Here is a 26,773-nt window from a genome sequence, read left to right on the forward strand (position 1 = left end):
CCCTGATCCTTGGTCCGGGGTCTTGAGAGCGTAGGAGAAACAATGACGCCCATTCGGGCTGTCTAACAGCTGGCATTTTTGGAATTTCCAGAGAGCTGTGGAGGTCAGGGCAGAGGCGGCTGTGGGCGTGCTGTAGACTCCGGGCTCAGTGGGTGCAGCAGACATTCTTACCTGCACCCGAGGCCCTCAATGAGGTGGGAAGTTGTCGACTCCCCGATCACTGTCTTGTTCTCAGCCTTTTGGGGCCTCAGCAGAAATGAGCCTGAAATGGTCCTATTACTCCATTCTCCTGTCTAACAATTCATACACGTCACGGACAGCCTCCGTACGCCCAGGGGACCCCTCGCCAACCTTCTGACAGTGGAACAAAAAAAAGTAAAGTCAGTTTTATTGGCAACACCTACCTTCCGACAGCAAAAACCGTCAAGCCCACGGTAATTTTCTGTTTGGCATAATAATTTTCTAGGATAGCTCTGCTGTAGGTGCCTTCCCACACCACCGGCGCCTTCCATCCGGTCATGGTCACAACCTCTGGGCGTTTACTGGTGACAAAACAGAGTCCATGAATCAGGATGGTTTTAAGGTAGGGCAGAGACGGTCTGAGGGAAAACGGGTCAGCCACGGCTTATGGTGACGGTCCTTGAATCCCGACTACAGTTTAACCTCCAACAGTCGGCTGGTGGTATGACATTTGCATCATCTTCTGGGTGAGGGACAGGAGACCCTGGCCCAGGTGTCTCTGAGGGCTGCGTTGGGGGAGCCTGTGGGGATCTTACCTGTACAACTCAAACCCTCTGTCCCCCCGCCTTCCTGCTTTCCTTGTCCTCGTCTTCCTTCTAAATCTCTCCTGCGGTCTCCCCAGCCCCTTCCTAAGCTTCCAGTGGCATCTCTGGGTGTTCTTCATCCCTGTGGGTGCCCTCTGACCCTGAGAAAGCCCTAGTGCTTGATGCAGGGGGACCAGAGAGTGCCACGAGAGCTGAAAGAGGAAGAAGCCGCTGTTTCAATTTGCGTTTTGCTAGAAGGGGATCCCTGGGTTGGAACCTGGTTATAGGGCAAAAAGGGCCCCAGACTAAGGGGGTTCTGGTGTTTATCGTTCATTTGACAAACAAGGAGACAGTCACCCAGGAAAGAAGGGACCCTGCAGGCTGGGGTTCTTGCTCCGACCTCTCTCAGACCACGTGGCCTCTTTACTAAAGGCACAAAGCTGGGGGAGGTGGGAGGGGAGGATGTTCTCTGCACTCAGAACACTTGAAAGGGACTTGGCAGAGCCAACACAAACACAGGAAACAACGTAAGAGCAACGACAAAACACCAAACTGTGAAGAGTAAATGCAGAAAGGCTGAGTACCAGCTGGGGCCCAGCCCGAGGCGGGGTGGGGGGATGGGAGTGGGATGGCGGAGACTCAGCTCTGACCCCCATTTGCTCTGGAAGTGACTGCGCTTGCCTGTTGGGAAGTAGAAACTAAAACACAGTCATTTAGACTCAACCCCCATGGACGAAGCTGAGTTTTTCCAGTGAGGCTGGGCAAGGCTGGGTCACGCCCTGCTAACCCCAACTCCCAGTAGCGTCTCACTCATGCCTCCTGTCCCTCTGTCCCCAAGCTCTGCACTCCTATTCTGGAGCTGACTCAGCCCTCCCACCCCTGCCCTGTGCCCTGCTTCAGGGCTGCTTCCTTCTTCCCCACACAGTGAATCTCCTCCAGAGACGGGGAGGGACACTGCCAGGCTGCTCTCGCGGCCCTCCCCATCTTGCCTGGGGTCCCAAACCCCACCCCAGCTCTGCCCTCCCACCCCGGGTAAGACAGCTGCATGGCTGCACAGGGAGAGCTGCTCTTGGTTTCCTTCCACCATGAAAGAAGCTATTTTGGACTCTGCACCAACCTGTGAGACACTTTCACATACACTTTCTCATGTAGTCCCTGCAAAAGCCCTGCCATGTATTATGTTCATTGTACAGTTAAGAAAACCAAGGCTCAGAAAGGCTTGTTAACATGTCCAAGGCCAAACAGCTAATGATGTAACTAACACACACTGGACACTTCCTATGGAACCAGGCACAGCACCAAGGGCTTCACCCTTCAGAGGTAGGTGCTATGTTGAGTCCCATTTTATCAATGAGGAAACTGCAGCACGGAGCAGTTAAATAACTTGTCTGAGGTCACACAGCTAGTAAGAAGCCAAGCTGGGATTTGAATCCAGATAACCTGACTCTGTAGTCTGTGCTCTGAACCACTATATCTATTGCTTCTTATATTGCATATTTATTTGCTAGGCTGATGAAATGGGGTTAAAACACAGGTTTGTCAGTCATTTCCACTCAACTTACTACTTCAGCACTTTTTCTCAGTGCAGAATGAGAAATGATGAGGTTTTTTTGTTTTGTTTTTAGAAGCTTATGTGATGCTTTTAGTCACATAAAACTCCCAGCTTTGTTGAATGACTGCATTTCAAACCAACACACACACACACACACACACACACACGGCTTATCATTCTATAACCTATGTTTCTGAACGTAAACCCTTCCATGCATTGTCACCTCATCCATTGCCTGTCAAGGATCTCTTAGCAGTTCTGTCCCAGCCCATCAGCTAAGCCATGCAGCCACGCGTGAGCTGAACATTTGGCAAGCCGGTAATATTATTTTTAAGAAAAGGAAGAGAAAAAGGAGGAAAGGACGGTATTCTTATTTAATACTTCTGGGTACAGGGGCTGTCCTTGACTTTCATTCTCTCATTGAATCCTCACAACTACCTTCTAGAGCGGGTGCTGTCCTCACCCGTTTCACAACTAAAGAAAGCAGGGGTAGGCGAGAAGGAGAAAGAACTACAGCTTTCGCCATCGAATCAACAGGAGGGGCCAGAGCAGGGCCCTCAGCCCCACCACGCACATCTGCTAAGTCTCTGCTCTGTGCCAGGCCCAGAGCTGAGCACGGAGATCGGGGGAATGAGACCTGTCCTACCCCTGAGAGTCTCACAGTCCTGACAGGTGGCCTACCACGTGCTCCTCCACTGCACGACCACTCAGTCTACACCTTCTAGAAAGACTGAGTCAGGACACCAGTGTCCAGTTTGCTTACTTGGCTGGGAAGAGTCCTTTGAGAAGGAAAAAAAAAACAAAAAAAGCAGTAATATTAAAATTAACGTTTCATTAAAAATTAAAATGTTCTATTTCCCAGCTGTTAATTATTAAATTCCACTGGCAATTCCAACGTGTCAGCGACCCTGACCAGGAAGCCAGACGACAGGCTGAACACGCAGGCCGTGGGGAGGAAGATGGGGGTGGGAAGATGATCGAGATCAGCTTCCTGGATGAACCTCTGCTCAGACCCCACCCCACCCCACCCTGAAAAAAAAAAAAAAAGACAAGTGACAGCAGGCAAACCACACATGTGTAAGAGCAAAAGATGTCCAAGGTCACCAAGATGGGGCTCTAAAAGGAGGAAAAAGTACCAGGAAAGATGGGAAACTGCCCAAATGCCTTCCTTCCAAGCAGGGCACCCACTGTGTTACTTCAGCTTGTGGGGTTCCACCAGCACAGGCTAAAGGTTTCCCACAAGATAAAAGGGCCTCCATAACGCAAACACACACCTAGCTAGGTAATTGGTAGCTTTTACATTCTGTGTACTTATTTATGGGTACATTGTGGTCCCCAAGGATGGGGAAGAGGAAGTGTTAAAGTTCTATGAATCATGCAGCAGTTCAAAACAGGTGTGGAATGCATACAACGTGTTATTTACTGGACTCCTTCCAGGCAGCAGCACGTAGACAAGAGCTGATGTGACAAGAACAAGGGTGGTGGCTGTGGGAGGGCGAGAAGGAGATGATGTGGGAAAAATTGGGGGGGAAGAGTTAACAGAACATGTAAATGAATTAGACTGTGGGATGGATGAAGGAAAGGCTGAAGGAGGAATCAGAGAGGTCTCCTGGACTCTGGCTTGAGATGGGGAATGAGAAGAATGAGGGTGGGGCAGAATCAAGAACTCCATCTGGGTCACGTGAGACACACAGAGGTGTCAGGTAGGCAGTAAGACACAAGCAGGGGATCAGGGAAAACCTCTGGACTAAAGATATATATGTGGGTGTCATTCCCCCATGGACGGCGTCTAATGCCATGGAAATGGGTGAGAGCACATTGGAAGATGGTATAAAGAAAAGAGATGAGGATACTGGACTCAACCTCCAGAAACTAATATTTGATGGCTGGGAAGAGGGAGAGGCCCCAATTAAGGAGACTGAGAAGGGAGATGGGAGAAGCAGGAGGAAAATTAAGAGGATGTGATGATACAGAGAGTAAGTGATATTGATGTAAAAATGCATACACAATATACTTAAGATGTTTCAGACAGTTTGCAGAAGAGGATACATTTCTATAAATATATTTGTTAATTCAATTGTTCATCTTTCATTCAATTATGCAAGAAATATACTTCAGTTCCTGAGAAGGCTTAGATTCGGTGTCACTACAAATCAATATTCTTTAAATATCTGCTCGCCGGTTGTTTGAGGAGAAACTGAGCCGTGCGTGGGGGAGAGTGGAGAGAGTGACAGCTGGTGGCTGTGAGCTGTTCCTCTTCTCTGACCCCAGTAATTCAGCCCCGGCCCCGCCTTCCAAGTCTCACTCCGCAAAGCACAAGTACCACAGTAAAAGTGTGCCGCCCTCCTTTGAAGGGAGCTTGGCGACCATCTGTAGCTCATCTAGCTGGCCCTTGGCGCGGGGCACGGGGGCGGGGGTGTCTCACCACCCCCCAACACACACATCTAAGGAGTTTATCAAAGCTACAGTGCCACCATATTCTTACATTTCCAGGAATGGTTTAGCATCTCATAGATGGCTACCCTATGTCATTGTCCAGCTCTTCAAATGACACATGGGAGGCCAAAATTCCCCATCCTTTCACACTGACATGGATCCCTTATCCCAAAACAGTAAGACAACTTGCCAGAACATGTTCAGTCTTTCCAGAGCCCAAGCCCCCTCATGCTGGAACAGATACTACTGTCCCCTGATCCTCCTACCTCTACAGCCACTCCTGCTCCTTTTCAGACTTTCCTTCCTCCACTGGCCCTGTAAAGGCTGATGTCAGACATCCACCTGGCCTGTAGATCCCATTGCCACCTGTACTCTGATGGCTCCTCTTCCTACATCTCTACTACGTATCTTCTGCCACACTTATGGGCACTGCTATAGACTGACTATTGTGTCCCCCCAAAATTCATGTGTTGAAACCTAATCCCATACATGATGGTATTAGTGGGTGGGGCCTTAGGGAGGTGATTAGGTCATGAGGGTGGAACCCTCATGAATGGAATTAGTGCCCTTAGAAAAGAGACCCCAGAGAGTTCCCTCTTCCCTTCTACCACGTGAGAAAACAGTGAGAAGATGACCGTGTATACATTAGGAAGTGGGTCCTCATCAGACACCACATCTTCTGAGGCCTTGATCTTGGACTTCCCAGCCTCCAGAACTGTACAAAATATATTTTTGTTGTTTATAAGCCATCCAGTCTATGGTATTTTGTTATAGCAGCCTGAATGACAAAGACAGGCACCCTGTGAATCTCTGTCCAGATACCCCACAAGTACCTGAATCCACATACATCCCCAGTTGAGCTCATCGTCCTTCACGCCCCCACCACCACTAACAGACCCTTTCCTGGTCAATGGCACCACCACCCACCAGTCTCTCAGGCCTCAGGGTCATCCCGGACAGCTCTTACCTCCTTACCCCCAAACCGCATCCTTCTAAGTCAGGTTGATCACACCTCCTTACTAATCATGGCAAACACTAGTTGCAAACCTAGTACCCCTACAGGACTGTGAACTTCTTGAATATAACCATACTGATTGATTTCTACTGTCTCCTGTGCCTAACACAATGTCTAGTATAGAATTTTTGACCATGACTCATAGTGAGAAATACATCTTCTGTCACAAACACATATGCACGTACACATATATACGGAAGCAAAAATTCCACTAAACAATACCTATCCTTACTTCATGTGATACCTTCTGATTTTCTATTTGATTTCAATTTTTTAAAAAGCTGTTTTTAACCCATTCAGTTAATTTCTGAACACATTAATGGGCAGGGACTGGTAGTTTGAAAAACACCAGCTAGCATATCATAGGTGTTTGATAAACATGTGTTGTATGTTAAAGAATGCGTGCATGGCCCTCTGAGATTCTGGATCATCACCGCCATTTTACCGATGAGTTAACCGAATCACAGAATTTTCTTGCTCTGACTCTAGATTCTGTGGCTTTCCACAACACCCCGTGGCCTATGAGAACATCTCCAGCCCCAGTATTTTGCGATTCATTTGCTGCCGCTGGCTAACTGCTGTCAGAATCACTGTAGTTATTGCTCAAGCATTTAAGTCAAAATATCCAGCCTCTCAGTTTCTCATCTAATCTGTTTTCAAAGTCTAATAGATGCTAAGACCCTGTCTCCTCAGTCAGGAACGCTCTCCCCGGCACTGTGGCCTATGCAGCCCCCACCGCTGCTGAGCTATGGGTTTACTGAACTTGGGGCAATGCTTCTTTTCTTACTGTGGATTAAACCAGTCCAAGAGCTGAAGCTCCTCTTCGTCCTCCTTTCTTTGTTCCTTTGCTTTGTCTGTATCTTCTTCTTCTTCGTGGTAACTGTGGGTCCTACATACAAAGGGAAAACAAGCTGAGGAAGGCAGGGAGGTGAGTGAGGATCCTGCAAAAACGGGTGCCAAGGGCTTCCCTGGGGGCGCAGTGGTTGAGAGTCCGCCTGCCGATGCAGGGGACACGGGTTCGTGCCCCGGTCCGGGAAGATCCCACATGCCGCGGAGCGGCTGGGCCCGTGAGCCATGGCCGCTGAGCCTGTGCGTCTGGAGCCTGTGCTCCACAACAGGAGAGGCCACAACAGTGAGAGGCCCGTGTACCGCAAAGAAAAAAAAAAAAAAAAAAAACGGGTGCCAAGGCAGAGAACATGTGCACCAAGTGAATGTCTGGAGAAAGGTTCATGATACTATACGTTTATTCATAAAGACGTACTTTTGATGCAAAGGTGCAGTACTCACCTTTCTTATTATCCTCCCAGGTCAGCACAGTTAGCAATTTAATGACCCAACAACCATCAGGTTATTTCAGGGGGAGGGAAACTTCATAAAACCGTCCTCATGAAAACGTTTTAGCGTATGACAGTCTTTCCTGCAATCCCAACTTTAGCCTGAATTTCAGTCATCCTCAAGTTAAATGGGAAAAAACAAAAACATGAAAACCAAACTTAATGTCCCAGTCCCAACCATGAAATAGAGTCCTTGTGTGCTTCCAATAGGCCAGAAAGACAAGTGACTGAGTTTATGGCTGTGAAACCACTTTTTTTTTTTTTTAAGTCTTTAATATTTTTTTTAACATCTTTTTTGGAGTGTAACTGCTTTACAATGGTGCGTTAGTTTCTGCTGTATAACAAAGTGAATCAGCTCTACATATATAAATATCCCCTTATGAAACCATTTTATTTGGACTCTATAGCGTCGGGTGGATAAACAGACCATCGTCTGACTGCCTTACCCATTGTTAAACCAGCTTGGAAACCACCAGCCCTTCTGAATGCTGCTGTCACCAACTTCTGGGTTTCTAAGAAATGAAAAAGATGACAAATGTTTTTAGAAAATGAGGCAGTCCCAAACTGGGGGTTTTCCAAACTCTTTTCATGGCAGGTCACTTAAAAAAATTTTTTTTTAAATCACTAATTCATAAAATGAGCCGAAGCGACACCGCTCTAGCTGAATGAGAGATGGACCTGACACTCCCTGGATCTCCCCTCCCTTGGGCGTCCCCTGGCGCTCAGCTCATCCAGGGAGCCCTAGCAGGGAGGGAAGGAGAGAAGAATGACAAGATGTGGAGGTAACTAATACCTAACTCTGGGTCCTGGATCTGCCACTTACTAGTTGTGTGACTGTGATCGGACATCTTCTCCTCTGAAAAGTTAGATGCTAATAACAACAACAATAATAAATCTACCATGAAGGTGGCTTTGAAGACTAAACAAAGTAGCATACGTAAAAGAGCTTTCTAAGTTGAAAATGACTGTACCAAGTCGGCGTCTTTCAAGAAAACAGTGCACGTTTCCAAGAATGATCTCTTTTGCTAAACGAGGAGAATTTGAGTTGCTACAAAGGTCAGCAGTGACAGACTCAGGAAATCTGAGGGTCTCTAAACCAGAAAGAAGCTCAGCAATCTGTAATCAGAACCACTTTCACCACACACATGCTGAAGTGTCCACATTCACTGTGAGAGTCTCTCCAAGGTGGGCACCTTCCGGAGGCAGGAAAAGACGGGGAAGCCAGGGGATACAATGCCCTTCGGTTGGACAAATAAGGTGGTGAGGCATGAATGGGTATAAATAATAAGAAACCTATTTTAAAGCCCATCTACTTTCAAGAAGTGCTTGAGATGGTCTATGATTAAGAAGATATGGTTACTTTTTCTTTTTCCCACTTGCATAAAATGAATAAATTTTCCAAAATTCAAAAAAAAAAGAAGGTATGGTTACAATAAATAGGGAAACAATACAAGAATAAAGACAAAACTAAACAAACCAAACAAAAACAAAAGGAAACAGAGGAACAGTTTAGTCACTCAGGTAGGTGTTTTCACATGACTTGAGTCATCTCAGCCACTCTGTGAGAATAAAAGTTTTACCTTTATTTTTATTTTATGGCTGAGATATTGGTTGAGTGGGTTTGAGCAAATTGCCAAGATCCCATGGCATGTAAGCACAAAAGCCAGGATTTAACACCAGGGGAGAAATTATATCAGAAATGAAGGCCGAGGAAAGTACAAGTTAAGCACAACACTTTGCTCTGAGCTTCTTGGCAACCAAGACAAAGACAGAAAAATGAAGGCTTACAGAGTCCTAACTGCCAATCATCCTCCTCCTCCTCCTCCTCCACACACTGGTTCACTGGGAAACCCAAACTTTTTTCCTGATCCTTTGTCTCAACAAAATTTCTTGCAGGGGTCTTTATACAACATGTAGTGGGCTGCATAATGGACAATATCTACCCTGATTATTTTTATGAGTAAGGCAGGAATGTTCTCCAGACAACACTACTTAAAGAGACAGATAGTTGATGAGAAGCACGGACAAAACAAGAGTCACGGCTCTATAAAGGCAAGACTAGGGGGCTGGAGGAGTACAGGCCAGACCCCTGGGACCCCTCCCCTCCACCTGTGACCACAGCTGCATCACCACCTGCCATGTTAAGAATGGACTGTAGGGGTGCCAGAGTGGACATGGGAGGCATCCCATAGATATCTAGAATTCAAAGCACTTACTTTGACTGGTTTATCCAGAACAAAGAGGCTTCTGGGCTAAAAGCAAATGAGAAATAAAAACATATCATGTTACTTTTAATTTGGAGAAAACCATTATCATTGAAGTCCTGGGCTGAGTTGAGAGCTTGGGTTCTGTCTACGCCCAGGTTTCCACCTTCCTCTGAGATAGAACCAATGATATCAAGGGACTTCAGTCACTTCTGGATTACTCAGAACAAGGGGTGGGAAGAAGGTCTCTGGAGAATCTCAAATCTCAGTTAAAAACAAAAAAAAGATGGCAGCTCTCCATTGTCCAGGGTGGCCTTGCTGAGGGAGAGGCTCCACAGACAGGTCCCCTCCTGCCACCTGCTCAGGAATCACCCAGGATTATCTTAAAACCAACGACTGCAGAGCCAGCATACCACCAGCTCAGAGCCTTCTACAGAGCAGCCTCAAAGGGCATTTCTTTAGCCAACGAAGGCAGTGAGACCATCTGAAGGCACCTACAAGACTGGACCAGCGACTGTATGACTGCTCTAGGGGACCACCTCCCTTCATTCAACAAATACTTGCTGACAGTGTGTTACATGCCAAGTGCTGGGGATATGGCATTGACTGAGACAGACACAGTCCCTATGCGTCCTTGTGATGCAGACAAGCTACTGGGGACAGCAGAAAAAAAAAAGCGTAAGTAACCAGGAGCACTTAACAGGAAGACCTGGAAGGCTTCCCAGAGGAGGGGATAATGTTTTAGCTGAGTTCTGAAGGATAAATAGGAGTCCAGGGGAAGAGGAACTGGGAAGAATGTCCCTAACAGAGACAAAAATATGCAAAGGCCCTGAGAAAGGAAGGAGGCACTTAAATGTGCAAGGAAATAAACAGAGAAGTAGCCAGACGTCCCCTCGCTGGGGCCTGCTGGGGATTTTGCCCTTGAAGAGTTTTAGGCAGGAGACGAATAGGGTCCTATCTGTAGGCCTTGTGAGAGTAGATATGGGTGACTAGCCATGAGGCTGGCAGTGGTCCAGGCCCAGGTCAAGGGAGCCAGGGAGATGGAGGGAGAGGAGTGCACTGACTTGAGAGACATTTGGGGAGCAAAGGGACAGGACTTATAGTACTAGATTCCTCCATTGTTTTGTGCACGGAAGCTGTGCCCAATGGCTAAACCTTACTTGCTCACTTCTCCTCCCTGTGAATATAAAGGAGAGAGCTTGGTAGAAACAGGTCTGGACCTGGGCTCAGGTACCTGCCCTGGCTCAGCGCCTTTCTGGCCCCAGCTGCCCTCATCTCTGAAAACAATAAATGACTAATATTTGTTTCAGACTTTGCCTTCTGCCCCTGCTGGGAGTCCACATCTCCTGGTAGGAGTAAAATGCATGCCCTCTTTCCACCCATGTTTCCCCTCTGAGCTCAATACTTGTGGACCAAGCTCTAACGTCCCTTGTTTCTAAATCTGTTTATTGATCCGACAATATTCATAACAGCTAATACTTGGCCAGGGACTGTTCTAAGAGATTGACATGTATTAGCTCATTAAATCCTCACAACAATCAGTGAAGGAGGTTCTATTCTTCCTCAGAGGCACCTACACATTAAGTGGTTTTGTTCAAGGTCGTACTGCTAGGAGAAGAAACAGTATTTGAACCTGGGGAATCTGACTCCACGCCCTACAAGAGGAGGAAGGGAGAGGGGAGAGGAGGGGGCGGGCCCGCTGCAACTCAGCACTCAGACCCCCACCTGGCACTCAGGGCATCAATCTGCAGATTCAGATTCGCCACCTTGTCCCAACTTTTTAATCTGCCATCTTGCCCTTTGCACCCTCCTCTCCCAGAAGCCTTCGACATCTCAGGTCACAGCAACACCCACGCTGCAGTGTATGGCATTTGACACATATTCATCCTTCAAGGCACAGCTCAAATGCCACCTCTTCTGTGTCTTCCTTGGTACGATCCTAGCACAGTACCTGGCACACAGTAGATGCTCAATAAATATTTGTAAATGAAGGCAAAAAAAATAGATCCCTCTCTAAGCCAAACATAATCTTTGCCTTTTTGAACTCTCATGGCCCCTTTTCTCTCCCTCTGATGTCCTTCCTTCACTCGCATTGTTGGTTTTTTTTTTTAATTTAAATTTATCTAGGCTTTTGGTTTGATTTTCTAAATTTAACTTAAAAAATATATTTATTTATTTATTTATCGTTGTGTTGTTGGGTCTTTGTTGCTGCGCACGGGCTTTCTCTAGTTGTGTTGAGAAGGGGCTACTCTTCGTCGCATTGCATGGGCTTCTCATCGCCGTGGCTTCTCTTGCTGTGGAGCACGGGCTCTAGATGCACGGGCTTCAGTAGTTGTTGCACGCGGGCTCAGTAGTTGTGGCTCACGGGCTCTGGAGCACAGGCTCAGTAGTTGTGGTGCACAGGCTTAGTTGCTCCATGGCATGTGGGATCTTCCCGGACCAGGGATCGAACCCATGTCCCCTGCATTTGCAGGTGGATTCTTAACCACTGTACCACCAGGGAAGTCCTGCATTTTTGGTTTATTGGTGTGTACGTCTGCTTGCTCCATCCAAAGCATAACCCCTTGAGGGTAGGAATTCTCCATGGCTCACACTGTATCCCTCACAGCACTCGGCATGAACAACCAGCTCAAGAAAGAGCCCCAGACGATGAATCAGATCTGAGTTCTAGTTAGAACTTGGACATAAATTCACTGTTAAGTCATTTCACCTATTTGGTCTCCATTTTGTCACTTGAAAAATGGGAACTCTCAGCTAAAGGAAGGGTTGTAATCGTGGGTCGAGAATGGGCTGCAATCAGACAGCCCCGGACCTAAATCTTCCTGAAAATGTGACTTTGAAAATTCACCTTTAACACTGTGGAGACTCAGTGTTCCTCATCTGGAAATGCTGACTAATACTTACTTGCAGGCCTATTTTAAGAACTGGAGGGAATGCACAGTGCAGTTCCTGGCACCTGCAAATGCTCAATAACTAGTAGCTGCTATCATCAAAAGCACCCTCACTATCATTACTTTATTACAACTTTTAAGGTTTCTTCCATCTCTAAAATTCTAAGAATTTTTTCTTATCCAGCCTCAAATCAAACATTCTTTCAGGATGCTCTCCTGACAATAGTTCTCTTTCCTAATCAGTTGATGTGTCCGATTGAGTTATTTTACAACCCTTTTTAGCTACAGTGCTGCCCACCTGTCTAAGGTTAGTGCCCTCAGCTCACCTCAGATCATCACATGGTCAATTCACAGGGTGGCAAAGAATCTGCTGCCTTTTAAACCTCTTGCAGACATTCAAACAGATTCCTCACACTGAAGAATTCTGTGGCAGCCGTCTGGGTGCCAGACTATGGCCCTGAAGAGCGGCCAGAACCTGCTCCAGTTACTGTGCAGAGAAGAGTGTGCCCAGCACTGAGAAATAACCCTCTTTATGGGAGGCTAGTGCCAAGATGCACATTTGGGCCTTTGGCTCCCATAATTTAATTTTGTGAAGTACCCAAAATATGGAAGTATGACTCTGGCTGCAATTCAAAACACCAAGGTTATCCAACCAAGCGTTCAGAGCTTGAAGGTTACCTACACAAGCAACTCAATTCAGGGGAGGAACCCGAAGGGCGCTTGCTCTTCTGTTGGAATCTTCCAACTGCTAGAGCTCTTCCTTCTATTATTTGCCAAAATCCCCTGTCCTATTCTGCCCTCTGAGCAGACGATGAGGATGGCGGTAAGGATGGTGATGATAATGGTGAGAGCAGCTAGCATTTACTGAGTGTGTTGCCCTAAGTGGTTTATACACAGTAACTTATTGAATCCACCAACCCTATGAGGCAGGTACTACTGTTATGCCCATTTAGAAGAAAAAATAATCCAGGTTTACTAAAGCTTTTACAGGTATACAAACTGGTCTGCTCCACAAATACACTCACTAAGACAGGGAGAACAGCCCCCCTATTCATCAGTCATTTCTTTATTTTTTTTAACTTATTATTTTATATTGGGGTATAGCTGATTAACAATGTTGTGATAGTTTCAGGTGTACAGCACAGTGATTCAGTTATACATATACGTGTATCTATTCTTTTACAAATTCGTTTTCCATTTAGGTTGTTACGTAATATTGAGCAGAGTTCCCTGTGCTATACAGTAGGTCCTTGTTGGTTATCCTTTTTTTTTTTTTTGTGGTACGCGGGCCTCTCACCGCTGTGGCCCCTCCCGCTGCGGAGCACAGGCTCCGGACGTGCAGGCTCAGCGGCCATGGCTCACGGGCCCAGCCGCTCCGCGGCATGTGGGATCTTACCAGACCGGGGCACGAACCCGTTTCCCTTGCATCGGCAGACGGACTCTCGACCACCGCGCCACCAGGGAAGCCCTGGTTATCCATTTTAAATACAGCAGTGTGTACACATCAATCCCAAACTCCCTAACTATCTCTCCCCCCACCCTTCCCCCCACCCCGGTAACCATAAATTTGTTCTCCCATTTTTAAAGATAGGGAAACTGAGGAACAGTGTGGCTGAATAACTTGCCCAAAGTCACAGAGGAGGTAAGTGGTGGCACAGGACCAGCCCCAGGCAGCCTAGCTCCAGACTTCAGCGAGGATATTTCCTCAGCCCTCAAGTATCTAAGGAAGCCCCGGGAACTCCCTGCATCCAACACTGACTGAGTCATCTTTTCTTTGGACTAAGTACCCACAGTTTCAATTCAAAAGATCTGGTTTATAGACCACTTCAACAGGGTCACTCTCTAGCTTGTCTTGTTTTTCTTAAAATGAGTTGTTCAGAATGAAACAGGATAACACTCCAGAAGCGGTGAGATCTATGCAGCAACCCAGGGAATAATAGCTCTGGAGTCCAGAGAATCCTCCTTCTACTGATGTACCTGAAAGTGCAGTTCCTTTATAAGCGGCCAAGATTGTCCTGCTGGCTCATCAAATCTTAGAAGTTAATAATTGAAAGAGACATTCTAATGTTCATCCAGGCCATCATCTTGAACTTGGGAGGCTTCTAAGACACTTCACCATGAAAATATCAGTGGTGGGCTTCCCTGGTGGCACAGTAGTTGAGAGTCCGCCTGCCGATGCAGGGAACACGGGTTTGTGCCCTGGTCCAGGAAGATCCCACATGCCGCGGAGTGGCTGGGCCCGTGGGCCATGGCCGCTGAGCCTGCGCGTCCGGAGCCTGTGCTCCGCAACGGGAGAGGCCACAACAGTGAGAGGCCTGCGTACCACAAAAAAAACAACAACAACAAAAAAAAAACAATGGTGACGAGACAGCTCTCCTGGCCCAGAATTGGAAGGTGGCCTTTTTTTTTTTTTTTTTAATTTATTTTATTTTTGGCTGTGTTGGGTCTTCGTTTCTGTGCGAGGGCTTTCTCTAGTTGTGGCGAGCGAGGGCCACTCTTCATTGCGGTGTGTGGGCCTCTCACTGTCACGGCCTCTCTTGTCTCAGAGCACAAGCTCCAGACGCACAGGCTCAGGAGTTGTGGCTCACGCCCTTAGTTGTTCCGCGGCATGTGGGCTATTCCTAGACCAGGGCCCGAACCCATGTCCCTGCACTGGCAGGCAGATTCTCAACCACTATGCCACCAGGGAAGCCCTAAGGTGGCCTTTTTGAAAGAAAGGCTGAGCTGTACCAATGCCTCTTAAGTCAAAACCATCATGCATTTTTGTAGCCACTTGCGGAGACTCCTTTCTGTCAGAGGCCTCTGCAGCTGGAATCTCCGAGGCATTGGTAGTTTCCAAAAACACAGAAGCAGCTCAAATATTTGGGGTGAATCCACTGATGAACTTGAAAACTCAGAAATATTTAATTCATCTTGCTTTCCAGGGTTAAAAGAAAGACAAAATACCCCAAAGTTTTGCCAGGCACAAATGAATCACCAGCAATTCAGAGTGTATTTTGCACCAAAGTCAACAACCTTGAGTTGTTCCTTTAAACTTAGCAAATATTTTAGGACTGCAAAAATCAGGGTGGATTTCTCATGGAATTCCTGTCTGAAATTTCTTAAGGTAATTTCCATATCTGGTCATATAAATAATTTAATATGACATTTTGGTCTGAATATGACCTTACTGTTTCTGGCTCTAGCCTACCCAGAACCGCAAAGGTATAAAAATCAAGACATTAGGAACATGGCGGAAGGAAGATAATTAATTACTTAGAAGGTGCATGAAGATCTAATGATTCTGGGCTTCCCTGGTGGCACAGCGGTTAGGAATCCGCCTGCCAATGCAGGGGACATGGGTTCAAGCCCTGGTCAGGGAAGATCCCACATACTGCATAGCAACTAAGCTCACGTGCCACAACTGCTGAAGCCCGCGCGCCTAGAGCCCGTGCTCCTCAACAAGAGAAGCCACCACAATGAGAAGCCCGCGCACCACAACGAAGAGTAGCCCCTGCTCGCCGCAACTAGAGAAAGCCTGTGCACAGCAATGAAGACCCAACGCAGCCAAAAATAAAATAAATAAATCTTTTAAAAAAGAAAAAAAAAGATCTAATGATTTTAAAGACAGTCTAGGGCTCAGGGATACAGGAAGGATGGAACCCCTTCTTTATGGTGTCAGTTAATCCTAATTTTAATTCAACCTGCTGACCTGGCTGATACCTGGAGATTAGAGGAGACTTTCATTAACATCACTTTATCGTGTTTCATAATTACCTGTTGATATATTCCCAAAACACAACAATTACAGTTGAGACAACCAGCATTGACAGAATCACTTTTCCTTTGACATTCATTATTTTCTCCTGGGAAAAGAAAAGAAGAGGGGGAAAAATAGATTAAATGTTGAGAATGGGATATGGTTTTTAAGAAATGCTTCTACCCATATCCTTTCTAAAATGAAAAGTTGATGAATATTTAACGAGAGCTAAGGAGCACGTTCTACCTTAAACTGCATAGGCCTGTGATGGCAAATTAGCCAGTTCAGTGAATTGACGGGGCTGCTTGGGTTGGGAAGGACGCTAAGGCCACTTTGAGGCTCAGAGGGAAAGTACCCTGATTGATCACAAGGTTCACCATGGACGTGGGAGAGTGGGGGTTGTTTGTTTATTTATTTACTTATTTTTATTGTAGTATAGTTGCTTTACAATGATGTGTTAGTTTCTGCTGTACAGCAAAGGGAACCAGTTATATGTGTACATATATCCTCTCTTTTTTGGATTTCCTTCCCATTTAGGTCACCACAGAGCATTGAGTAGAGTTCCCTGTGCTATATAGTAGGTTCTCATTAGTTATCTATTTTATACATAGTAGTGTATATATGTCAATCCCAATCCCCCACTTCATCCCATCCCCCCTTCCCCCCTTGGTAACCATAGGTTTATTCCCTACATCTGTAACTCTATTTCTGCTTTACAAATAAGTTCATCTGTACCATTTTTCTAGAGTGAGGGTCTAGCTAATGTTTCCCATGGACGCCAGCTGCCTCTGACTCAGATCGCCCCACCTCTTGGCATGTGATTTTGGGGAACCATCTATTCCTGAGCTCTGCTGCCCTTGATATACTGCCTATATGCCCATCCTCAGAGGGGAAAACTCCCTGGTCCTTTACAATCCAGACTCAACCACTTCCCAGCCAGCTCTTCTTCTCCACACCCACACAATCGACACACAGTAGGTATATAACTACTTCCTGATTGCCGCATGAAATTGTGATTGAAGGGGGAAGGGGTGATGGGTATGGAATAATGGTTTGGGAAGTACCTCAATTTGGGTAGTCGGGGAAGCCCTCACTGGGGAGGTGATTTTAAAGCTTCCCACGGGATGAAGATAGGATGGAAAAGGATGAAAAGTGCCATGAGAAAGGGTGAGAATATTTCGGAAACAGCATCTATACCAGACTGACCGAGAAAAAGCTTCTTGTGTTTGGAATAAAACAAAAGCAAAAAACCTGGACAAGAAGAAAATAGCGAAGTTGTCCCACCTGAGCGGCTGGAACGAGGGCGGGGTGGTGGTAGGAGGCAGTCAGAGGGTGGGCAGGGGCAGTCAGAGCCTGGAAAGGCATGGAAAGTGGGTGGGGACCCACCAAGGCATCTGAAGCTGAAGAATCACTTCATCCAACTTCGTTCAGAGAGACCCATCTGGGCGCTGGGTATGCAGAACGGATAAAAGGACAAGGGCAGACTATTTTAATGGTCACAAAGAGGAGGTGGCCTGCCTCAAAGGGTGGCTTCATTCAAAATATACTTTGGAGACAGAACTGATAGGATTTGGCTGGTAATTTAGTCATCAGGGATGAGGGAAGAAACAAGGTTTCTGCTTAAGCAGGCGGGTTGTAGCATTTCCTCAAATGGGTTGGAGGAGGAACAGGCTTGAAGGATAATGACCATGAATTGCCTTTTGGATGTGTGTATTTTGAGGAGTGTGTGAACACCTGAATGGAGACGAGTAAGCAAGTGGACTTCCAAGCCTGAAGTTCACGGGAGAGATGTGGGCAGGCTGTGCAGTTGGAGGAGCTGTCCACGGACCCAGGACAGTATTTAACGTGAAGGGAATGAATTCGATTACCAAGGAGAGAATGTAGAGAGAAAAAAAGGAAGGAGGGCCCTGGGCTGAAGCTTGAAGATGCCAACACTTAGAGGTAGGATAGAAGAGGGGGCGAGAAGGAGAGGACCAGGAGGTGGAGAAAACACAAGAGTGGACACGTGGGAGCCAATGTCATCGCCTTGGGGAAGCCACTTCCCAGCTCCACCCCTGACCACCAGCGAAGCCCCCTTTCTCTCCTCCAGCTCCCTCATCACTTTATTTACGTTGCTGTACACATCACCTTGGGAGGCGGCTCATGTGGTAACGTCCACATTTTGGCTGTCTCCCCTAATCATTCGTTTGAGCTTCCTGAGGGCCGAAAGGACGTCGTCTTCTTTTTTTTTTTTGGCCACACCACGTGGCATGTGGGATCTTAGTTCCCTGACCAGGGATGGAACCCATGTCCCCTGCACTGGAAGCATGGAATCTTAAACACTGGACTGCCAGGCAAGTCCCAGGAAGGATGTCTTCTTATTCAACCCTGAATCCCCAGTGCCCCACAGACAGCAGACGGGGCTGTCAATAAATGTCTGGTGAGCGCATGAGATAAAATGAGAATGGCACTGAGATGTGTCCTTTCAGGGGACAGGTTATTCTCCAATTCTTTTCAAAGAGCGTTCTGAGATGATTCCCGGCTTGGATCTCACATGCTCCATCACCTTTATTATTAAATCCAGTTAAAGAAGAAAAGGTATGGGATCAGCCATGACACTCTATTCCTTCTTTTTTTTTTTTTTTTTTGTGGTACGCGGGCCTCTCACCACTGTGGCCCCTCCCACTGCGGAGCACAGGCTCCAGAGGCCATGGCTCACAGGCCCAGCTGCTCTGCGGCATGTGGGACCTTCCCGGACCGGGGCACGAACCCATGTCCCCTGCATCAGCAGGCGGACTCTCAACCACTGTGCCACCAGGGAAGCCCTCTATTCCTTCTTGCTTAAAAGGTGCGTTCTGTTTGGAAATGGAAAAGCCAGGGCTGAACTCAAGGTCATAACTCAACCTCCAGCTTTCAGATACAACTGTGATCGGTGGTGTTCCAGAGACCGTGAGAAGATGAGCCTTCTGGGCCACAGGGAAACCTCGGTCTCAAGCTTCTTCCCTGTGAATACCTCGTGAGCTTGCACAGACAGCCCGGGGCCCACAGCAAAGTTACAAAATGCAGAGGGCTGCATGCAACTCGGCCCCGCTGCTGGAAGAAGCCACTTGATTTCTATGTCAACAGCATTAGCACTGAGTGCAAGGAAAGGCCTGGGTGTGGAAGCAAACAGATCTGGACTGAGACTGTGGCCATCTCTCTCTGCCACTGTCTTCAGCCCCAGAGAAGTGTGGATGGTGATAGAACACAGGAGCTTGGGAATGAGGCGGGGATTTGAGACACATGAAAATGGGTAACTCCGAACATGTAAGCATCTTTTCAGACCCTCACCCAACTCCAAGCTCTGAGAACCAAAAGCCTGTTTATAATTCAATTGGCATCAGGCCCTAACGGACATGAGGCTATTTATAAACGTTATCCCACTTAGTGAGACTGTTTAAATGTTTCTTTGCATAAATATTGATGTATTTTGTTACGTGCTTGCTCCTGCTGCACGGGTGCATTACATAATATGATAAGTACCCGGCATGTAAAAAGTTCTGAATTCCGACATATCTGGCCCTAGGGATTCAGAAAAGGGATGGTGGACCTGTAATGGATCACGTTTAGGTGGGTTTCCTCGTCTCTAAAATGGGGTTAAAAATGGTGATGACTGTAAGAGTTGGCATCCATAAAATATTTAGCATCGTGCCTGGCACCATATAAATGCTCAAAAAAGGCTAGTTCGGGCTTCCCTGGTGGCGCAGTGGTTGAGAGTCCGCCTCCCGATGCAGGGGACACGGGTTCGTGCCCTGGTCCGGGAGGATCTCACATGCCGCAGAGCGGCTGGGCCCGTGAGCCATGGCCGTTGAGCCTGTGCGTCTGGAGCCTGTGCTCCGCAACGGGAGAGGCCACAACAGTGAGAGGCCCGTGTACCGCAAAAAAAAAAAAAAAAAAAAAAGCTAGTTCTTACTAGTGGTATCCATAAAACAGGCTGTTGGGAGGATCCAGTGAAGACAGCACAGTGCCTGGTAGTTAGCAAGAGCTCAGAGCATATTTGAGAGAAAAGAATAAGGGTTTTGGAATAAGAACATGTTAAACAATAAAGTGCAAACTGATGCAGATTCGGGACTCGAAAGGTTTATCCAGCTGTTCTGTGCTGCAGCCTGATTAAGAGCCCCTTGGCAATGCCAGGCGACTTTGATTTTCTTTGATCAAGCCCAGGCCATCCGAAGCTTTATCAACCCCACCTGCTGAGGATCAAACGCAAATTTTCTCCTGGTGTAAGAAACATTAAATAGAGAAACGCACAAGCTCTCATGGTAGAGAACATGGACGCTTACATCAGGGAGAGCCTGATATAAAATCAGACACACCCCCTAATCCCCTCTCCAAATGCAGCTGTTTGATTTTTTAATTTCAGAAATTAGCCTCAGAGGCAACTCTAGAAGCCCATTTCTTTCTGGACTCTATAAATGACATGAATCTGCTTACTTTTGCTGCGGCCAGGCATCACTCTTGTTGGAAACTTACAGTTGGAAGCTGTGCAAATGAGCCGATCTCACATCCTTTAGCAAAGCACTGGAAATGGGTGTATACACGCTTCCTGGAATCTGGAACCCCAGTGTCTGGGGACAGAAAGGTTGGCAGGGTGGCCAGCGGGTCTTTTAAAACATTTTAATTTTTCTCTCTGGATAAAATGAGGCATTTGGCAGCCAATGGGGCCTAAAAGCCCTTCGCTGATGTGTTTGTCTCTCAGAATTTTCAAAACTGTGTCATTCTGAAGATTCGTGGTTGACTCTCTGACCCACCAAGTAGGAAAGTTGGGGTTGCTTCCAAATATCCCATTTAAGGGGTTGAGCACAGAATTAGGACCTACAGAGTACTAGCACCCTGCCTTATATGGGAGAGTGTAACTAGCTGAGTCACCTGGACCCCACCCCTCAGAGGATCATGTGAGCCCAGCCAGGCGCAGTTCCACCTGAGCCCTCCCAGCATCTCCCAGGCCCTCTTGTCATGGTGTTTGCGATTTCCCTCTGAATCCATCCCACCACTGGCACAGGCTGCTCCTGGGCCACTCCCAGAACTCAGTCCACAGGAAACCGTCCCCACTCCTTGCTAAAAACCTGGGTGCATTTCGCAAGGCAGGGTCACACTGTAAGCCTGTCGTTCCTCCGCCGTCCTCGCCCCCTCCCCCCGCCTCCTCTTCCACTTCTGTTTGCCTGGAGTGTCAGACATTTCCATGTGGCCCATAAATTAATTCTTCCACACAGAATGATACACACACCCACGACTTCAGAGAATCTCCTAGTTTCACCCCAACTGATCTAAGTCAAGGTATTCCTTCCAGATAGAATTCCTCTCTGAAAGGAATTCTCGTGGCCCTTGTTTTCTCCATCCCATGTCGGGAAAAGGTGAGCATCTCAGCTGAATCACAGCACTCAGAAGCCCTGGAAAAGCCATTATCTTGGGAGAGAATGGCAACAGCAGCGGCAGAGGAAACCATGGGAGAGAATGGCAACAGCAGCGGCAGAGGAAACCAAACCTTCCTGCAGGCTGAAGAATCTTCCTCTCTCCCCGCGATCCTTCCCGCTGCCCCTGGAACCCACAAGTGTTGCAAACAAAACAAAGCAGCTAAGGGGGTGGGGAGAGGGCTCAGGAGCTGACTGGGTGTTAGTCACCCTGCACAGAACTCCGCTAAGAACCTGCAGCCCTATATGCACCACCCGGGGCAAGTTCTCTGGCTCTGAGCCTCTATTTACATAGACAAAAATGGAGCTTCAAACGCCCTCCTCTGGGGTTCTTGAAAGGACAAAAGGAGACATGTTTGCACAGCACATTGTGACTGGTGGTCAGTAACTGCTCCACCAATGGCCGTGGAAACAAGGATGACGCTTTCTCAAGGGAGAGATTCAGAAAGGCGTGGCTCTGAGGGCAGAGCTGTGGTTCCCTCCGAGAGGAGACTTGGCCCTCCAGGGCAGCACCACACAGAAGAGTCAAGCGAGAGCCCTCCACGCCACGCGGTGATGCTGTGACGGTCAGCTCGGCTCCCCACCGCCCCCAGCTCGGGGTGCCGCTGTGCATGGCCTTTGCCCCCGTGGCTCACCATGGGCAGTGAAGGAAGCGGCGGCTCAAACGTCACGCCAGCTCCCACACAGAGCGGCTTTGGGAACCAGGGTCACGGGTTCCTCTGGCCTCAGTCTCCCCAGCCTTGAAACAAGTCCTCAGGCTTTCCTGATGGACCTAGGACCTGGATGAGAAATCAGCCACAGGGCTGGAAGTCTCATTTTATGAGGACAAGTTCACTCAGCCACATGGAGCTCGTCTTGCTGCAATGGCCCGCAGATTCCTGGAAGTGATGATCAAGAGAGAGGACGGCCAAGCAACTCATGTTGAGCCCACAGGCCAACTGATCCAGAAGTTTATGAAACCTCTGAGTCAGGACCCCCGGCAAGACTGGGCCTGCTCTCCCACTGGGGTGGAGAGTGGGGAAAGCCCAAACGCTGCCCCGAGGCGAGGCACTGCTCCTGCCTGGGGGAATCACTCCAGCCTGGGTGCCTGTCCCAGGGCTGCAGGTGGGGCCTGAATACTGACCCCACTCCCTGCAGACCTACCTGGGTCCCAGGAACAACCTGCCCCAGCTAGGCCTTGCTGAGCTCCCAGGAGCCCCCCACTTTGATCCACAAGAGAAGGAGCTGAACTAGCTGCTACTCTGCTCCCTGCTCAGGGGTCCCAGTGATCCAGACCTCACAGCCACCTGGTACCCACACCCCCCTCCCGCCATCCAGGATCGAAGAGCTGAGTTCTTCAGAGATCTGGCTGGCGCCAGCTGAGCAAGAAAGTGCCAGAAGGTTCACAGCCGTGGCATCACCGATAACAAGTTGTAAAGCTGAAAGAAACTTCTAAACTCGCAGCTATAAAAAGCAACCACTGACTAACCATGCTAGAGGCAAAACGGATTGGTCTTTGTCTCTGTTAAAAATGATACTACAAAATCAGCAGAGAGGCAGCCCAGGAGTACGCAGCCAAAGTATGACAGGGGCATCAGACAGCTGAGCAATACTGATCATTTTCTATTACTTTCACATTTTATTAGGATGTTTTCTGGATTTTGTCCTATGTGGAGTATTAGTCAATTTTTGTTATTTGTTGGGATGTCTCCTCACATTCTAAATAGTTTTCCATAACCATGGGTTTCACATCCACGGATTCAACTAACCACGGATCGAAAATGTTAAAAAACAAAAAATTCCAGAAAGTTCCAAAAGGCAAAACTTGAATTTGCTGCGTCCATGCAACTATTTACATAGCATTTACATCATACTCGGTATTGTAAGTGATCTCCAGGTGACTTAAAGTGAACAGGAGGATGTGTGTAGGTTATACGCAAATACTATGCCGTTTATGTAAGGGACTTGGGCATCTTCAGATTCTGGTGTCTGTGAGATCCTGGAACCAATCCCCTGTGGATACCGAGGGACGACTGCATTCACTTCCACACTAATATTATACTTGCAACTCTGCATTCTTTTTCTTAAAGCGGACCCTGAAAATTGAATAAGCTTCTGGCCCTGCAACACTTGGATGCCCCCCAACTGAACCAGGCCAGGCCCCAGGCTAAATGCTTTACCAGTAATCTCTCAGGTAAGCCTCACAACGACCCTGTGAAGGCATTCTAGTATCATGCTCATTTTACACATATGAAAATGGAGGCTCAGAAAGGTTAAGTGACTTGCCTAATGCCACACAGCATAAAGTGGTGGAGCCAGGATTCAGGTCCAGAGAGCTGGCCTCTAGTGTCCACCCTTTTAACTCTTTTGTTCTCAGTAAACATGCAGGCTTACCCATGGACTAACCACCCATGTGTCTCTGCAACATCCTCTCATTTTGCCTTTCATGATTACCACTTAGCAATTGACCCAAAGCCAGCTAATCACAGGCTAGACTCACTGAGGGACTAGCTTCTCCTTGGACCAGCTGGTGAGCACTGGCTCAACTCCTCTGCCATTTCCAGGTGCCTCTTGTGTGCCTGGTGTGGGAGCCTTCCGCACTCACTCCATCCTGTTCATCCCTCATCCTGGTCAGCACGGCGGCTTTTAGCTGAGGAAACTGAGCTTTGGCAAAGGCTGAGATAGATCACTGGGCTCACCCACAGGTGGGTGGTGTGTTTGAAAGGCAGACCCTGTGCCTCCCAGGCCCAGCTTTGGCAGGGGGTGGTGCTGAGGGTGAGGAGGGAGAATGCTGCTTTATCCTAAAACCTCTCTAAATTGGTGGGCATTACGGGGAAATGCTCCCTGTTGGGAGAAACATGTTATAATTCGTGGGGGAAAAAAAGTGCATGGAGGGCTGTTTCCAGTTATGTCTTTCATTACAAGGGTCAGAGTAAACACAGACGGAGGAAAACAAGAGACAAGCTTCAGACTAAATATACAACTAGCTGTCGCTCCAGCCATCACAGACGGAACAACCTGTTCTCGGAGGGACGTCTTGTAGTGCCCTTTCTTGAATCCCCTTCAGGAAATCTGAAGCCTGGATCCAGCCAGCTTTTCCTTGCTGCCTGGCCCAGAAATCAGTGTGCAAGAGTTTTTCCAAGAGAAAGAAGGGGAGGTAAATGAAGGGTCGGCGCTGCCCTGAGAGGGCTCTGCATCCACCCGCAACGCAGGTCCTGGGCCCCAAGACTCGCCCTCCTGCCCCTGCAATGGCACTTTGAGTCCTGCACAGAAAACCCCAGGCTGCAGCCACGCCCTGTGAGGTCCTGCCAGGGGCAGCAAAACTAACAGGGACTGGACCAGCATCCCACCAGCACCCACTTGATCCGACGCCGGGGAGAGGAGGACTCTGTCTTCTTCTAGAACTACCGAGGGGACCAGCAAGCAGTTCGGGGGAGAGCGCGGTTCCTCCCCCAGGGGCATGCACGCCGCAGCTGGCTCACAAAACCCCCAGTGACCCCGACAAGGCAGAGGTAAATCATTTCAACATATCACGTACCTCATCGTCTGCTTCTCTCCCCCCCAGAGTAAAAGGCAAAACAACAAAGTTCTATTGAGCTCCGTTCTGCAGAAGGAGGCCGGGCTGGGAGGAAAGGAAGGTGCTCCGTTCCAACTCCTGTCAAAAGAATAAACAGCTGTTTCGGGAAGAGGGGGGCAGACGGATCCCGCAGCAGCAGTCAGGGCTTTGTTCCTTGCTGGCCCTGCGAAGTGGGCCGTTTATCAGGCCTGTTGACTCAGAGCTGCATGCCAAGGCAGAGACGTTCCTCTCTGGGCCCGGGAACGGCCCGGCCTCCCTCACCAAGCGAAACTACAGGTCCAAACTAGGGCTGGTGTTGGAGGAGGGAAGGCCACCACCCTTGGGAGAGACGTACAGGCCACCTGCGTCACCCGCTCCTGGGCGAAAATGAGAACCGTTCTGAACCCAAACAACCCCAAGTGACAGCTACCAGGAACAGCTGATGGAGAGTTAAAAAGGAAGGGAAAAAAATGGAGAGGGGTGCTTGAAGGAGAGAGTCCTCAAGACTCCTGTTGTCAGCCACCTAAACGTTCCTCCACATCGAGCCTCTCTTCCACATCCTTTAGGCTTCAGAAGTTGTTTTGTTTGAGCGCTATTTTTATAGAACGTTCTGAGATCGCCCGCATTGCAAGCCGAGCTATAAGAACTTTAAAAGGTCACTGAGGCCCAACCCTGCTCTTTGGCTGAATAATGCTTAACCCTTCCCACACCCACCTCCAGCTCCCAAAATAGAACTTCCCAGCTGGAAGGGACCTCACAGCGGTGGATTTTCAAATATTGAAACAGCGAAAGCTTTAAAAAAAAAAAAAGCACATGAAGTCATTCTCAGAACCCCTATGTGAAACAGAGGACACAGGGAGCTGTGGTTGATGCAGGGAAATGAAGCTTAAAGCCCCCCTACCCATCTCTCCCAAGTGGCCCTGGACACCTCCTTGGGAGTACAGACTGGAAACCCCAGACAGACCAAGGAGACGGGACCAAAACCAGATGGAAAGGGGCCAAGGACTGCCCCCCAGCCTCCAAGGGATGCCTAATCCAGCCTCTTCCTCTTGTTCTCCAGAGCCTTCACGGCCCCCTCCTCTGCGGGCATGAGCTAGTCGACCAGTCTTCAGGGTCTGGAAGTGCTGCTTAACTACTTACTTAAATCCTTCCTGCCGGCATCTACTACAGCTAACCCAGCCACACCTTACAACCCAGTTATTCCACCCAGGTCTATACCTCAAAGAAAGTACACATAAGCTCACCCAGAGACACGGACTGGAACATTCACAGTGCACCAAAAACTGGCAACGACCCCAAGGCGCACCATCAGACAGATCGGGTGCGATCGAGCGTGGGAGTCCACGTACGTCAGCGAGAAGTAACCAGCTACAGCCACTGACAGCAGCAGGATGCGTCTCACACACACTTCTTTCTCACTGAGCGAAAGCAGGCCTGGGTGACTCCATTCATTGAGCGTTCAGAAATAGGCAAAACCAACCTGTGGTGCTAGAAGTCAGAGAGGGGGGTGGTAGAGACTGGGAAGGGGCCCCGGGGGAGTTCCATGCTGTTTCTTGAGCCAGGTAGTGGTTACACAGGTGTGTCTACCTTGTGAAAATTCATCCCAAATGTCCCTTCTCTGTGTGTATGTTAAGAGCAAAAGTGAACAGAAACCCTCCTGCTGGAAACTGCATTCTCTGGGGCATTCTGTCTTTCCCTGACTCTGGCTCTCAGGACACAGGGTCACGGATAGACCTTGCTTTTTTCCTTCTCTTGGGGTGGACCTCCCAATACCGAGCACCACGGAGCACCTCACTATGGGCTCAGGGAAGATCTGTTGCATTAAATGATCCAGGCATCTGTACTGTGGTCAACAGGGAAGGGAAAGATGACAG

The 26,773-nt window shown here is 48.2% G+C and overlaps 1 protein-coding gene across 6 annotated transcripts in view; it reads right to left on the bottom strand.

The window, feature by feature from the left end:
- Positions 1–26,773, bottom strand: part of GGTA1 (glycoprotein alpha-galactosyltransferase 1 (inactive)) — a 66,434-nt gene that overhangs the window by 7,373 nt on the left and 32,288 nt on the right. For 2 of the 6 annotated variants that reach the window (XR_013829030.1, XM_079926023.1), the window contains exons 2-6: positions 15,953–16,041; positions 9,318–9,353; positions 7,548–7,613; positions 6,555–6,656; positions 405–542 (exon numbers count right to left, since the gene is read on the bottom strand). Coding sequence is in view for 5 of the 6 variants with exons in the window: in XM_079926023.1 (XP_079782149.1) it covers positions 405–542; positions 6,555–6,656; positions 7,548–7,613; positions 9,318–9,353; positions 15,953–16,032 (422 nt within the window). In the remaining variant the exon portion in view is untranslated. Of the gene's footprint in view, positions 1–404; positions 543–6,554; positions 6,657–7,547; positions 7,614–9,317; positions 9,354–15,952; positions 16,042–23,843; positions 23,869–24,881; positions 24,999–26,773 lie in introns of those variants that run through there. The other 4 variants (XM_079926020.1, XM_079926021.1, XM_079926022.1 and 1 more) reach the window with 4 other exon arrangements.

The sequence above is a fragment of the Stenella coeruleoalba genome (genome assembly GCF_951394435.1).
Source record: "Stenella coeruleoalba genome assembly, chromosome: 7".
NCBI classification, from domain to species: domain Eukaryota; kingdom Metazoa; phylum Chordata; class Mammalia; order Artiodactyla; family Delphinidae; genus Stenella; species Stenella coeruleoalba.